General features: G+C 43.8%; 1 protein-coding gene across 1 annotated transcript in view; it reads right to left on the reverse strand.

Moving 5' to 3' along the window:
• nek7 (NIMA-related kinase 7) overlaps nt 1–15,035 on the reverse strand; it is a gene marked incomplete at its 3' end in the record, with an annotated part of 220,900 nt that overhangs the window by 182,239 nt on the left and 23,626 nt on the right. Inside the window, exons 2-3 of the mRNA XM_084311227.1 lie at nt 8,311–8,451; nt 3,313–3,375 (exon numbers count right to left, since the gene is read on the reverse strand). Of these exons, the coding sequence (XP_084167353.1) occupies nt 3,313–3,375; nt 8,311–8,451 (204 nt within the window). The remainder of the gene's footprint in view (nt 1–3,312; nt 3,376–8,310; nt 8,452–15,035) is intronic.

The following is a 15,035-nucleotide window of genomic DNA, read 5'->3' on the forward strand; positions in this document are numbered from 1 at the left end:
TTTGATTTTTCAGACAAATAAGCAGGATTTCACATTTGATTATAGGACCCTGTCTTACACAAGGTACACAACAAACAAACTAGGATCACATTGTTCAATGCTTCATCTCCCCTTTAAGCCTGAACGGTCCGGTACGAGAATGACATCACGCCATAAATCCATCTCTACAGACTGTATGAATTAATGTTGCGTTTTTTTTTCTCCAAATGTAGCCAAGAGTAAAGACCCTAACCCTGTCAAAACAGCAGTCAAAGTGTATATTTTCAGCACTACGTTTGTTTACCAACGATTTTAAGTGTTATTAGTGAAATATTCGTTTATAGAGATCTCAGGGCATCGAGTCGGAAAAAGGCGAGGATTGACGCGAGGATTTGGCGCAACCTAATCTGAGTGTAGTCTTTTGAGAGAAGAGACCCAGGGCTTTCGATTGGCTTTCGAATAATAAAAAAAAACTACACTTCCCAGCTCACGCCAGCCCCTGTCAATCATCCGACTTCTTTTTCAGTTTTCTTTTTCCTCTTTATTTTCGGGATCATATCTCACAGGTGGAACCAACCTGAATGTTATTGCCGTACATTAGAATGCAGTTAGTTTCGGGCGGCCGGGTGGCGCAGTGGGCAAGGTGCTCGCCACCAACGCAGGAGATACTAGTAACGAGTCCAGCTCTCGCCGTTGCTTCCGGCTTGGCCGGCCGTCGTACTAACACAATTGGCAGTGTTAGAGGGTGGGAAAGCCGGTGGGGGGGTCCTGGTCATTGTAAACAGCGACTACTACAGTTCGGTCGGGGCGCCTGCTCAGCGAGGAAAGGATCTAAGGGGGGTAGTGTGATCCTTCCACACGTTACACCCTCTCAGTGAGAGTTCGCGCTGCCAGGTGAAAAGAAGCGGTTGATTGGCTACACATGTGTCGGAGGAAGCATGTGATAGCCTCCACTCTCCCAGACCGACTGTAGGGGGTAGGTGCGCAGCGGCCAGGAAGGGGATTGGGAATTGGCATAACGACTAACATTGGGATGGGAGAAAAACGGAGGAAAAAGGAGGGGGAAAAAGCTAAAAAATAAAAATAAAAAAAAGAATGCAGTTAAGTTTCTCTATCTTTCTGTGAACGTCTAGCAAAAAACGGTGTTGCAATCTGATGAAAAATTATAAATTTACATTATAAAAAAGTAACTGTATTTACAGTAGATTTCATTCACTGTTTTTGCTGCACGCCTGGTGATACTAAATCCAGATTGAACTCTGCCATGATCCATAGATATGCGACTTGGCCATAATAAGGTAATTTATAGGCCTGATATTCTATATTCTATAATCATATTTCAAATTGCATGTGTCTGGATGGCAGAATTCAGTACTCTATCTACAACACCTTCTGTTTAATCATCTGCCCTTTATTAATTTGCTTTGATTTTTTTGTACACGTGATCTCAAGAAGGTGCTGAATGAGAGAATTTTTCATGTCTGGTACATTTTAGCATGGTGTTATTCACCGTCAAAGATAAAAAATTAAAATAAATAAAATTATATTCTCCTTTGGTTCATTACAGTTTACTCAAGCCTAGTAACAGACACAATATTTCTGACACTGGGAATACATTCCCTGAGATCCATAGATGTCCCTAGATACCAAGAACATGCAGATGGACCTTGTATAAGTGGAGCAATCTTCCATTTACTTAGGTATGTATTTTTAGGCGAATTTTCAGAAAATAGGGCTTGGGTTTAAGAGGTTAAGAATGAGTGACGCATTTCATTCATGGGAATCCAGCTGCAAATATTTTGGCCACTTAAGGAGATTGTTTCATGCGTTCAGTATTTTTGTAAATTTGTTGGTACAACTTTTTTACCAAGATATTTACAAAGGTACTTACGAACAGGTTCGAGAATGAGGACCATTGAGTCTAACAAAACCGGTGGAAATAACGGATCTGATCTGCGTCATCCGTTAAATCCCTAGATTCGTGAAGGTGTTGACACCTGCCCCCGACCTTTGACCTTTCCTGAGAGGGCACACACGTACACATCCTCCACCCGCCGCTCTCTCGTGTTGTCATATCAACAATCTGCCACTCAGATCACACCTCACTATGGGGTATTCCCGGCATCTGAGTATCGCTGTCTGTGATTGGCCAGAGCAGCCCCGGGAGCTTCATAGAAGTGTCAGAGTGGCAAGAACTAATTGGTGCTGGTGTAGCTTGTTTTCCCTGATGTGTGTGTGTGTGTGTGTGTGTGTGTGTGTGTGTGTGTGTGGTGTGTGCGTGTGTTTCTAGTTCACACACACACACACACACACACACACACACACACACACACACACACACACACACACACACACACACACACACACACACACACACACACACACACACACACACACACACACACACACACACACAGAGGGGAGTATTCCTGATACAAAGAGAAAAGATAACCTGGAGCACGTGCACAGAATAATGTGCACATGTTCTCACACAGCACAACACAGATGCGTGCGCACACACACACACACACGCACACACACACACACGCACATGTGTTGGATCTGGCAGACAGAGGGAGTTATTGGGTCATTAATTTGCTGGTTAGCGTTTGAGAGCAGCAACAACAAGCTGTTTAAGGCAGTTTGATAAATGAAAACGCTTCATTTGAAAAAAGAAGGAAAGAGAGGAAAGACGAGAGGGGGAGGGGGTTAAAACAGTAAAAAGACACGATAGGGAGGGTGATGCCACGCTGCCCCTCTCCTAAACATTAGAGACAGAGATGAAAAACAATAGATTTTGGCTTTAGAAAAGAGTCAATGTGAGCCTGGAGGGATGGAGCAGTGGAGCACCGGTGATGTACTCACACACACACACACACACACACACACACACACATACAGATCAACACAAACTCACATACACACACACACACAGATGCATATAAATACTGTACACACACATACACACAGATATAGACAAACTCACACACATAAGACAACAGCATGAGTGTATAAACACAAACTCATACACACACTGATGCACAAACATACTGTCCAGTGTCCATATACACATACATGTATATATTATATATGTTATGTATGCACTCACACAATCAGATATACTGTGCAATCACAAAGACACACACGCCCACATACACATGCTTAAACTGTTAGTTTTCTAACAAAAGGCTCTTCTTCTTGAAACTGAAAAAGAAACATTGTTGTTCAATATAAGTGATACTGCTCTGATACTGATCAAGCCAACCTCTCTCTCTCTCTCTCTCTCTCTCTCTCTCTACCCCCCCCCCCCCAAGATTCCCCCCTCCTCCTTACCTTAAGGAGGTCTATCTCTTTGATGCAATCTTGCCGAGCTTTGGCGTCCATCAAGTCGAATATCTAAGATCAAAAGAGACAAAGAGAGAGACAGAGAGAGATTGGGGGGAGATGTACAGTAGGGAGAGGGGGAAAGAGGAGAGAGAGGGAGGGAGGGAGAGGAGGAATAGGAAAGAGAGAGGAGGAATGGAGAGGGAGAGAGGAGAGGGGAGAAAGAGATGAGGATGGGTGAGGGAGAGAGATGAGGGGAGAAGGGGAGAGAATAGAGAGAGGGGAGGGGGGAAGAGGAGAGAGAGAGAGAGAAAGGAGGGGAGAGGGAGGAGAAATAGATGTTATGTTATTCTTTCTTTTGGCCATGGTATTACCTATAGGCTGGCAGGCCTCACAGTCTCCCGGCGGGGGGGGGGTGTACATGCTTTACAGAAACATGCCATAGAAAAACAAAACAAAAAAGAAAACGTGTACAGACAAAACAAAAATCTAACAAAATTTGATTAATAAAAAAATAAAAAGATGTACCCCTCCTGGTGACTTGTTGTTCACAATCTGTAAATCTTGGATAAAAGCGTCAACTACAGTCGCGTTCACACCTACCCTGTTTGGTCCGATTTAAGTGAACCATGGTCCTTTTAAAGTTTAAATCAATAGTCTATTTTGTTTGGAGAGGTGTGAACACAAACCAAACTATTGTGAGGACCAAACAACCGAACCATGGTCCTCTTGAAAAGTTGGGACTCTGTCCCTTTCAAAGTGGAGCATGGTGCAGTTTGCTGTTGGTGTGAACGCAATCGAACTTTATATAGTACCTAATCTAGGATGCACAGGATTTTTAGAAGTGAGTGTGAATGAGAGTGTGCGAGTGTGTGTGTGTGTGTGTGTGTGTGTGTGTGTGTGTGTGCGAGCGAGCATGAGAGAGCGAGTGTGTGAGAGAGAGCGTGCAGTGCGTTAGAGTGAGAGAGAGAGTGTGTGTGTGTGTGTACGAGCGAGCATGAGAGAGAGTGTGTGTGTGTGTGCGAGCGAGCGTGTGCTGTTCAGGCGTGATTTTCCCGAACATTATCTGTCCAATAGAATGAATGACCTAGGCGACTGATCTGTCCAATAGATGAACGAGTTGGCGACTGCATGTCCTTTGTTTACAAATTAGGTTCGCTCAAAAAAGGGCAGTGTGAACGCAAACCAAAATCAAACAATGTATCATTCTCACATTTGGTCCACCAGAAAGTCCAAGCTATCCGTGGACTTTCAGATGTGAACACGGCCTAAATGACAAAATTGTAAAAAATTTAATTGTACATATTATGTGACCAGGCACAGACATTAGGTCTTATTGAGGAATCTTCAAATGTTTACATCATATAAAAGTAGAGGTTCATACCTTGAAAATAAGGCATCACTTATACAAATCGGGCGGATACTTTTCAATCTATGTCTTATTAACCAAGATGATACCACAATCGCTTGTTTAGAGCTGCAGCGCTTCAAAGGCTTGGACTGTTTCTCTTAACACTTTCATTGCCAGCCATGCGGTGCGCCTTACCCCCCTTGAATGCCACCACCCACTTCAATGATAGAGCCCTCATATTTGCAAGCGCATAAACTATGTCTTAAATTATGGCTATGTGTCTAATCTGGCCATCGCTTATCAATGACTTGTTTGCAGTCAACATTGTCGAAACGGATTGTTTTTTTTTAATCGGTTCATTTCCGTTTTATACCATTTTGAAAAAAGCTTGTTTTTTTAAGTTTCAGGAAAATATAAAGATTCTGTGATAATCGCCCTTTACTGGAATATTCTGGAATACACAAAAAACGTTGTAATTTTTCGGCCTATTTATTAATCGTTTTCAATAAACGCTAGATTATCGATAGTATATGTGTACTTATGCACGCTATAGAAGCGAGCTGAAAAATGGATTCTCTCATTTCCTGATCAGCGCACACACACACACACACACACGCACACACATACACATAGGGCACACATTGATATCTCTGTGAAAAAAGCTCTGATTATCCTAAGACTGGTAAAATAGATTCCTTACCTCAGATCAGATGTTCTCCAAAAATATTATTCCAATTCCTGATGGCCATTCCAAATATCGATTGCGTTTATTGATCCAACGCTGGGTACTGGAAATATGTATTCCACGCTGTTCTGGGGCTCGGCAATGAATCGATCCTCTCGGGTGACTTGCCCGAGAAGTAAAATGAGGAAGCAGGATTTTTTTTCCCCCATGTTTCATTCAATCCATTCCAAAGGGGTGCAGTACCACAGGGAGAGACTATAGGGGGTGGTATTTTCCCAATGGAGCTCAGAGAGAGTTTGCAGCACTAACGTGAGACTAGATTGATGAAATATGAATTAAAATCGCTAATAAAAAAAAGCAAGATCTCTCGTCGTTGGCAATGAACGGTCGGCATGAACAAACGAGTTATCTCGTTGTTGGCATTGAAAGTGTTAACGATGCATGCAGGACTACTGTACCCACAATGCAACACACCTAACCCCTCCCCCACCTAGCACCTTCTCCAGGTGAGCTGCAGGGGAGAAGGAATGTGGCTTTGTTATTATGATGTGAGAGACAGTTAACAGTCGCTCCATGGTATGTGTGTATTGTGTGTGCGCTGGCCTCAGTCAGTGACGGAGCCGCCTCTCTGCGCCTATCTACTCCATTATGAGCGAGCAGCAGATGCATTCGCAGAGGTTCTCAAACTGTGGTACGCATACCACTGGTGGTACTTGGTGGTACTGCTGGTGGTACTTAAAAAGAAAAGATAAAATATATATATATATATATATATATATATATATATATATATATAATAAAAAATAAAAATTTAATTTGTCAGGCCACTGAACTTAGAAGCAGGCCAGGCCGCGTCTATTTTTTTACCAACGGATTTCCAGTTCCGTGTTCGCGTTCTGCGATCTGATTGGTCACTGATGTTTCTGGTGCGATCTGATTGGCCACTGACGTTTCTGGTCATGTGACATGTGCGCCCAATCGCGTGACGCCTGTGTCTTTGCCCATTTCCGCCTCGAACGGCATGCAAACTACCTAACGCCTAGTTTATCACTGGTTAAGCTTAGGCGACTCTTTCGAAGTTGGTTAAGGTTAGAGTTTGGAATCAGGGCTGGTGTTCTATCGCCCTGCTCTAAGACAAACTCTAACCTTAACCAACTTTGAAAGAGTGCCTAAGCTTAACCGGTGAAAGAAACAGGCGTTACACGATTGGCCACACATGTCACACGACCAGAAACGTCAGTGGCCAATCAGATCGCAGAACGCGCATGCGTTACTGGAAATCCGTTGGTAAAAGTATTGACGCGGCCAGGCCAGTGTTTCTAGTTGCGGCGGCGCGATAGTTAGATAAGCTAAGTGGGGCACAACCAGGAGATCAATGTGACAGAGAGTAATGCAGTCTAAACAGTCATACATCTTTTATTCAACTTCAGCCCTGATCATAACCATTTTTATTTTTAGATTTTTTTGTAATGTCAGATAAAAAATGAAATACCCCTCTTTTCTGAAAAGATTTGTTGTTAAATCTGACATTACAAAAAACTAAAAATCCATAAAAATGTCTGTTGTTGCTAATCATTGACACATGCCTAGCCTGTAATAATCCTCCCCAGAAAAATTTACTTTGCATTTGATATATTGAAAATATTTAACTTTTTGTGTGTTTCTTTAACAATAATTTGTGATGCCATCACACAAACTGGCATTTAAAGGGTTACAATTCGAAAATGTATTGAATATGCGTTTTTTTTTTTTTTTTTTACAATAATTTGTGATGCCCATCACAAACACTGGCATTTAAAGGGTAACATTTAGAGAGAGAGAGAATTAAGTACATTTGCTGAAATACAGTTGTTCTTAATTTTCTCACTTGCTATGTGAGAATGTTAGTTATTATGTTCTCAATGCCCCTTGCATTGTATGAGTTGTGTGGAAGAGTTTGCTAGTTCTAGTGCTACCCCTTTGTACATTGTGGCTGTGTCTGACAAAAGTTAACAATAAATAAATGGTATTAGGAATACATTTGCCTCCTGCGTGAACTGTGCATAGCTGAATAGACTGTATTTTAACGTCGGTCATATGGTGGTACTTGGAGAGCCAGCTACGTTCTCAGGTGGTACTTGGTGTAAAAAGTTTGAAAACCACTGCGTTAGAGAAATTATATATGCCTTATGTGCACTGCCAGCCAGCTTTTATTAAAAACCTGCGACTCAGTCAAGTACGCGGGAGTGAGGTGTGGGCGGAAGTGGCCATTTTTCTAAATAAAATGAAAGTGAAAATGAAACAAAAGACTAATGAAAATAAAATACATTTAATTTTAAACAACTTTATTCTTTCTTTGTGGCCCGGTACCAAATGATCCACAGCCAGGTACCGGTCTGCGACCCGATGGTTGGGGACCTCTGCTATAGAGCCCTCTCTCTATACTCCATTATGCGCAAGCTTGCAGACTTGCGGAGCGCCAAATGGAGTAGATGCCTTAATCTATGCGCACTGCCAGCCAGCCTTGCGACGGAGAGATACACTTAACATTTTGACGGAGAGAAGGGGGACATTAACATTAAGTTATCGGGCCTTACAAATAAATTTTATTTGATTTGATTTAGAAGATAATCTCCCGATTCAGATCAAATTTAACACAAACGGTTCCAAAGATATTAATGTTTTTTGGCATATTTTAACATCGCCAACAAAGTACTGGGCCTGTTGTCTCGGAATGGATTTTGGTGCCAACTGTCATTTCTGTGTTAGCCACTCCCCTCCGACACAACTGTCGTATTAAGTTTTGCAAATAAGGAAACAGAAAGAGAACATTTCAAAGACTCAAAATTGCCAATAGAATCGTGCGCGCCGGCCTAATCTGACCGTGTCAAGTGAGTGAGTGAGTGAGTGAGTGAGTGAGTGAGTGAGTGAGTGAGTGAGTGAGTGAGTGAGTGAGTGAGTGAGTGAGTGAGTGAGTGAGTGAGTGTCTCACCTGGACCTTCTTGAGAGCCACTGACGTGTTGTCCAGCAGGTACCTGGCTCTGTACACCTCACTGAACTGGCCTCGTCCAATCTTCTTCTCTATCTGGAAGTTAGCCAGCGAGTTATGCCCCATGTCCGGCTGCAGGGGTTTCTGGAACACACAGGTATGACGTGTATGAATTCTGAAATTGGGTGTAGTTCAACTTGAGTTATTAATACATATGATTCAAATATTCCACATGTTCGACGGGTTTGAGGGCAGTTAAGGATAGAACAGGGTATCCCGCCCCACCATGGCCTGGCTTCCTGCTGCGTCAGAAAGGGATTCACTAAAGACTTGGTATCTCATGTACCACGTAAGGCCTAACAAAAATAATTGTTGGTTTCAGGTTGCCGACCGACCCTGCCGATTTAGGTGCGACCAGATATATTTTATGAGTTTTAAAAAAAAATTATATAAAAAAAAAAAAAAAAAATCCGATTTTTTTTTTTTTTTTATAGAATAAAGTTTCATAGAAATCTTAGTCAAACATTTAGTATTATGGATATTAAACATGCTGGCAGAGTACATGCATCCATGTTGTTGTGAACATTTTAATTAAATAAAGAAATTCCCTATCCATAGTCGCCGTGGGAAAGAATAAAATAAAAAAATTAAATAAAATAAATTCCCTACCTACCCATGGCCAAACTGACAACCAACCTGAAACCAACTATTAATTTTGTTAGGCCTAACCGTGTCCAGTGGGCAGTTAAGGTGGGGCGTGAGGTCCAATGAGGTTACAGACAGGGTTAAGGTGGGGCGTGAGGTCCAATGCGGTTACAGACAGGGTTAAGGTGAGGCGTGAGGTCCAATGAGGTTACAAACAGGGTTAAGGTGGGGCGTGAGGTCCAATGAGGTTAGTCAGGGTTAAGGTGGGGCGTGAGGTCCAATGCGGTTACAGACAGGGTTAAGGTGGGGCGTGAGGTCCAATGAGGTTACAGACAGGGTTAAGGTGGGGCGTGAGGTCCAATGCGGTTACAGACAGGGTTAAGGTGGGGCGTGAGGTCCAATGAGGTTACAGTCAGGGTTAAGGTGGGGCGTGAGGTCCAATGAGGTTACAAACAGGGTTAAGGTGGGGCGTGAGGTCCAATGAGGTTACAGTCAGGGTTAAGGTGGGGCGTGAGGTCCAATGAGGTTACAGTCAGGGTTAAGGTGGGGCGTGAGGTCCAATGAGGTTACAGACAGGGTTAAGGTGGGGCGTGAGGTCCAATGAGGTTACAGTCAGGGTTAAGGTGGGGCGTGAGGTCCAATGAGGTTACAGTCAGGGTTAAGGTGGGGCGTGAGGTCCAATGAGGTTACAGTCAGGGTTAAGGTGGGGCGTGAGGTCCAATGAGGTTACAGTCAGGGTTAAGGTGGGGCGTGAGGTCCAATGAGGTTACAGTCAGGGTTAAGGTGGGGCGTGAGGTCCAATGAGGTTACAGTCAGGGTTAAGGTGGGGCGTGAGGTCCAATGAGGTTACAGACATGGTTAAGGTGGGGCGTGAGGTCCAATGAGGTTACAGACAGGGTTAAGGTGGGGCGTGAGGTCCAATGAGGTTACAGTCAGGGTTAAGGTACAGTAGGTGTGGGTTTACACCCCACAGCAGAAACCGAGCACAATCTGAACACAAACATGCCTGTGTGTGTACACACACACACACATTATGCACATACTTATATACATACTAACAAACACACGCACATACAAAATACACAAACATGCACAGAGACCACTACACACAATAGAAACACATTTACAACGTTACAATAATCATGTACAGTACAGTCTTTGCCACCGCAGTGAGAGCAGAAAAGAAAGGACAGGATGTGGGAGGAAACATCCATCTTCTCTATATTCATTCTTCTCTGTTCTGCGGTAAGAAAACATCCATCTTCTCTATATTCCTTCTTTTCTTTATTTCGCTGAGATGCTGCTTCAGGCGGCTGACAGGCGGCTGATGAGCATTACACCGACGTATCACACTAGGAGAGAGCTAGAGAGCTTTATTCTACACACTAGGAGAGAGCTAGAGAGCTTTATTCTACACACTAGGAGAGAGCTAGAGAGCTTTATTCTACACACTAGGAGAGAGCTAGAGAGCTGTATTCTACACACTAGGAGAGAGCTAGAGAGCTGTATTCTACACACTAGGAGAGAGCTAGAGAGCTTTATTCTACACACTAGGAGAGAGCTAGAGAGCTTTATTCTACACACTAGGAGAGAGCTAGAGAGCTTTATTCTACACACTAGGAGAGAGCTAGAGAGCTTTATTCTACACACTAGGAGAGAGCTAGAGAGCTGTATTCTACACACTAGGAGAGAGCTAGAGAGCTTTATTCTACACACTAGGAGAGAGCTAGAGAGCTTTATTCTACACACTAGGAGAGAGCTAGAGAGCTTTATTCTACACACTAGGAGAGAGCTTTATTCTACAGGGAGCTGTGAGATACATCCGTGGGTACATTGTCTATATATGTTATTCTACCGTGTTTAGATTTTTAAAATCGTAAATAATGATTGATTATCTGAAAAAAAGGTAGGGACCGATACCAAGTACTGATCCGTTACATGGTGCATACGTGTTGGCCACGTTTTTTGAATAATGTGAAGAGCCAAACAAAAAACATCAGATCTGAGCAATCAATCTGAATTGAGCACTAAGGCTTCCAGGGTGAACTTGACACGTTAGTGCGAAGCCCGGCCAGGTACAGTACGTTTCATCTCCAGAGTATTTTATCTTGTAACGGCATTGTTTGCATAACGACCCAAACCCACCGAACGCAGGACGCGGGCGTGAGGCGCTTCACTTTCGCTCCCATGTTAACGGGCGTTGCTGTTCACACCGGTAGTGTGCGGGCAGGCGACTCGCAGGCGGGAAGCGAATCTTTACACTTTGGTTGGATTCAGAGGCGTGCGCCATGCGCATTTTCACAGAAATACACTCAATATCTGCATTATTACCACACAAATAGATGTTGTTTAACCAGCTAATGTATCTTTCCCAATACAAATAAACCATACTATACTTTTACAGGAGTACAGTCACACTGATTTCATCATTCTAAAATGTATTCGAACATTCTAATTAATTAGATAATAACTGGTTATACATGCAAAATGGACAATAGAACACTGGAACTGGAAATCTTAAAAAAATCTTCAAACAGGGACTGACTTTGCATATAGACTAGGCATTTACAGCTGTTCCAATGTAAATGTGCCTTCCTCCGTGCGCTTTCGCCCGCTCTGAAGTCGGACTCGGTGTGGACGGCCACGCGCGCTGTTCTCGCACGAAACCCGCGTGTGCTTGCGCCTGGTGAGGTCCCAGCGTAAGGATGTGTTTTGTCCGTTGACCCGTCTTTCTTCCAAAACCAAAATTATTTCCACTCTGCTGATTTATTCCCAAGAGGGGAGCAAATATTCTCATTGTCTTTTTCTTGGCCGCTTTCCATTATCCGCCTGGCGCCGCTAGCTAGCAGCTAGCACTGTCTGAGCGCTTAGCAAGGAGGACGTGCGCTTGGATGGAAACGGTGACACGGACGTGCGGTGGGAATTTCAAAATAAAATACCTATCTTAACACTTTGAATGCCCATCACGACATAACTCGTGTTATCAGCCCCCCCATTGAGTGCCCACGACGAGAAATATCGTTTTATTTTTTTATTAGCGATCTGAATTCATATTTCATCAACCGAGTCTACCGTTGGTAAACCAGCCCCACCAGGCGCTCAGATGTGAAAAAAGCGCCCCCTATCGTCTCCTAGATGGTAATGCACCCTTTTGGAATAATCTTTTTGGATACCATTTGATCTCAGGTAAGGAATCTATTTTACCAGTCTTAGGATAATCAGACCTGTTTTCACTGAGATATAAGCTTTTCCCCTGTGTGATATGGCTGTTTGACTGTGCGAGCGATCAGGAACTAAGAGAATCGATTTTCAGCTCGCGGCACCAGCGTGCATACGTACACATACTATCGATAATCTAGCGTTTATTTGAAAACGATTCATAAATAGGCCGAAAAATGACAACATTCTAGAATATTCCAGTTCCAGGGCGTTTATCACAGAATCTTTTTTTTTCTTGAAAACGAGGGCTTTTCAAAATGCTATAAAACGGAAATGAACCGATAAAAGAAAAATCCGCTTCGACAATGTTGACTGGAAAATGAGTCATTGATAAGCGACGGGCAGATTAGACACATAGCCATAATTTAAAACATAGATTAGGCGATATTAACGTTAACATTGAAGTGGATGGTGGGCATTCAAGCACTAAATGTGCACCCCCTGCTGGGCACTGAAAGTGTTAAAGACGATGACGTTGATCAGTGAATGGATACATGGTTACAGCCCTACTCCTAGTATGCACACTAGTGGTGTTTGTGATGCAGCCAGCAGTTCTTCCATCTCATCAGATCATTAGGTTCCCTTGTCCTCCTCCCTGCTCTCTATGCCAAGGCCTGTCAACACGCTCAGGCTGGCCTGCTGCCAACGCCTCTGAAGTGACTTCTGCTGGACTAGCCGGTGGTAAAACCACCACTAGTGCTTATCATGTGTCCCTCTTGTAATGCACTCCCAGTAACATGCAATGGAAACTGTTGCTAGGTAGCAGGATATGTACCATTAAAGGGGTATTTCAACTTTTTTTTAATAACCTGAATCCTAATCGTTCCTTAACTTCCTTCCCTCATCTCATCTCCCCTCATCTCAACTCATCTCTTCTCCTATCCTATCCTTTTCCCTCATCTCATCTCCTCTCCTATCATCTTCCCTCATCTCATCTCATCTCATCTCTTCTCCTCATCTAATCTCCTCTCTTCTCCTCTTGCCTCATCTAATCTCCTCTCTCCTCATCTCCTCTCCCCTTATGTAATCTCTTCACCTCTCTTCTCCTCTCATCATATCCTCTATTCTCATCTTCCCTCATCTCATCTCCATGGAACAATCTCCAGTCCGATCTGAAGATCCAAAGCTTGGTAACACTAAATATATTTAAGGCTATGGTGAAGCCTATTGTAACCACGTTTTCTGTGTGCAGATGTTTTGTTTGACCATTTTGTAACGTTGCTTTTGTCTGTAGTGTCTATGTGTTCTGTGTCTCGTGAACTGTGTCTGATGATCACAAGTCCTATTCACAACTGAATGGCAGGGTTATGGTTGAAAAGCAGCGGCCTTTGAAGGACACCAACACATGTGAGTCAGTATTTGTGAGCATGTACCACTCTCTCCTGAAGCTAAAGATCAGAGAACATGTGACGTCACCCAGATGTAACATCTGGGGCGGCTCCATAGAGTTTTAATACCCAGCCGATAACACTCATTCACAATAACACAAGTGCATTCCTCTCCTCTGCTCTCCTCCCCCCTCTGCTCTCCTCCCCCCTCCCCTCATCTCCTCTCCCCTCCTCTCTTCTCTTCTTAGACGTGTGACACTCCAGCCATCTACAATTAAACACACCTCCAAAACAGAGATGAGCGATGAGCCCCTCTGAGGTGACGTGTGAACAAACACACAGAGCTCGCTGCGTGACCTTTCAGGACCTTTAGTAAAGTGGTGCGGGCCGTCGGCAGCAGCAATACGACAGATATGAGAAACACACACGTCACCAGCAACAGTCCACAGCACCGAGGGAGCAGCTTGCAGGCACCGAGAGGCCACAGGAGGAGGGAGGAGGAAGGAAGAGGAGATGGGAGGGAATATGTTTGTGTTTGTGTGGGGTGGGGATGTGTGTGTGCATTCATGTACTGTACATGGGAATTTAATTCTTGAATTCTTACCATGTGTATGAGTCTGAATGTGCATGTTTACATCTACAGTATCTAGATATTTGTGGGGGGGGGAGAGAGAGAGAGAGAGAGAGAGAGAGAGAGAGAGAGAGAGAGAGAGAGAGAGAGAGAGAGAGAGCGAAAGCGAAAGCATGCGAGAGAGAAAGCATGCGAGAGAGAAAGAGAGATAGAGAGAGGGAGGGACATCTACAGTATCTACATATCTACATATTTGTGTGCATGCATGACTGTGTGTGTGTGTGTGTGTGTGTGTGTGTGTGTGTGTGTGTGTGTGTGTGTGTGTGTGTGTGTGCGTGTGTGTGTGTGTGTGTGTGTGTGTGTCTGTGTGTGTGTGATGTGCATGTGCATGTGCATGTGTGTGTTTATGGTATCAGTGAGTCTGTTCATGAGAGATCAACAGCATGAAGATATCGCCTCAGCGTTGAAACACACACACAGGAGGGGGGGGGGGGGGGGGGAAACGGGGGGGGAGGCGGGCGGGTAATCCATTCTTTTCATTTTTGTTTCCTAGTCAGACCAAGTCAGCATGAAAACAAACTGCAGACCAAAGGCACAGAACTCCTCTAGCTAGGCGCTCGCACCTGCACACACACACACACACGCACACACACACACAATGGGAGACTGCCCGCTGTTGCTACTACCCCAGGGTGGTTATCTGGGCTGTTTATTCATCCCCCTGATCTACAAAAACAAACTTCAAACCAAGAAACTTCAAAATCACTTGTTTGTAGGCCAAGCTGCAAATGCCGGAACTGGGCATAATTTCACCTTTTGATGCTAGCAAGCATTAGCGATAATATTAGCTACCAAAAGTGAAAGTCCGCTACCAATGCTGCAGCTGTCACTAGCTACTGTTAATCTTCCATTAACACCAACTAGCGTTTGCTGTAATAATATGGATAAATATTATTTGGTAGCAA

This window comes from Notolepis coatsorum, assembly GCF_963971535.1.
Source record: "Notolepis coatsorum genome assembly, chromosome: 3".
Lineage (NCBI taxonomy): Eukaryota > Metazoa > Chordata > Actinopteri > Aulopiformes > Paralepididae > Notolepis > Notolepis coatsorum.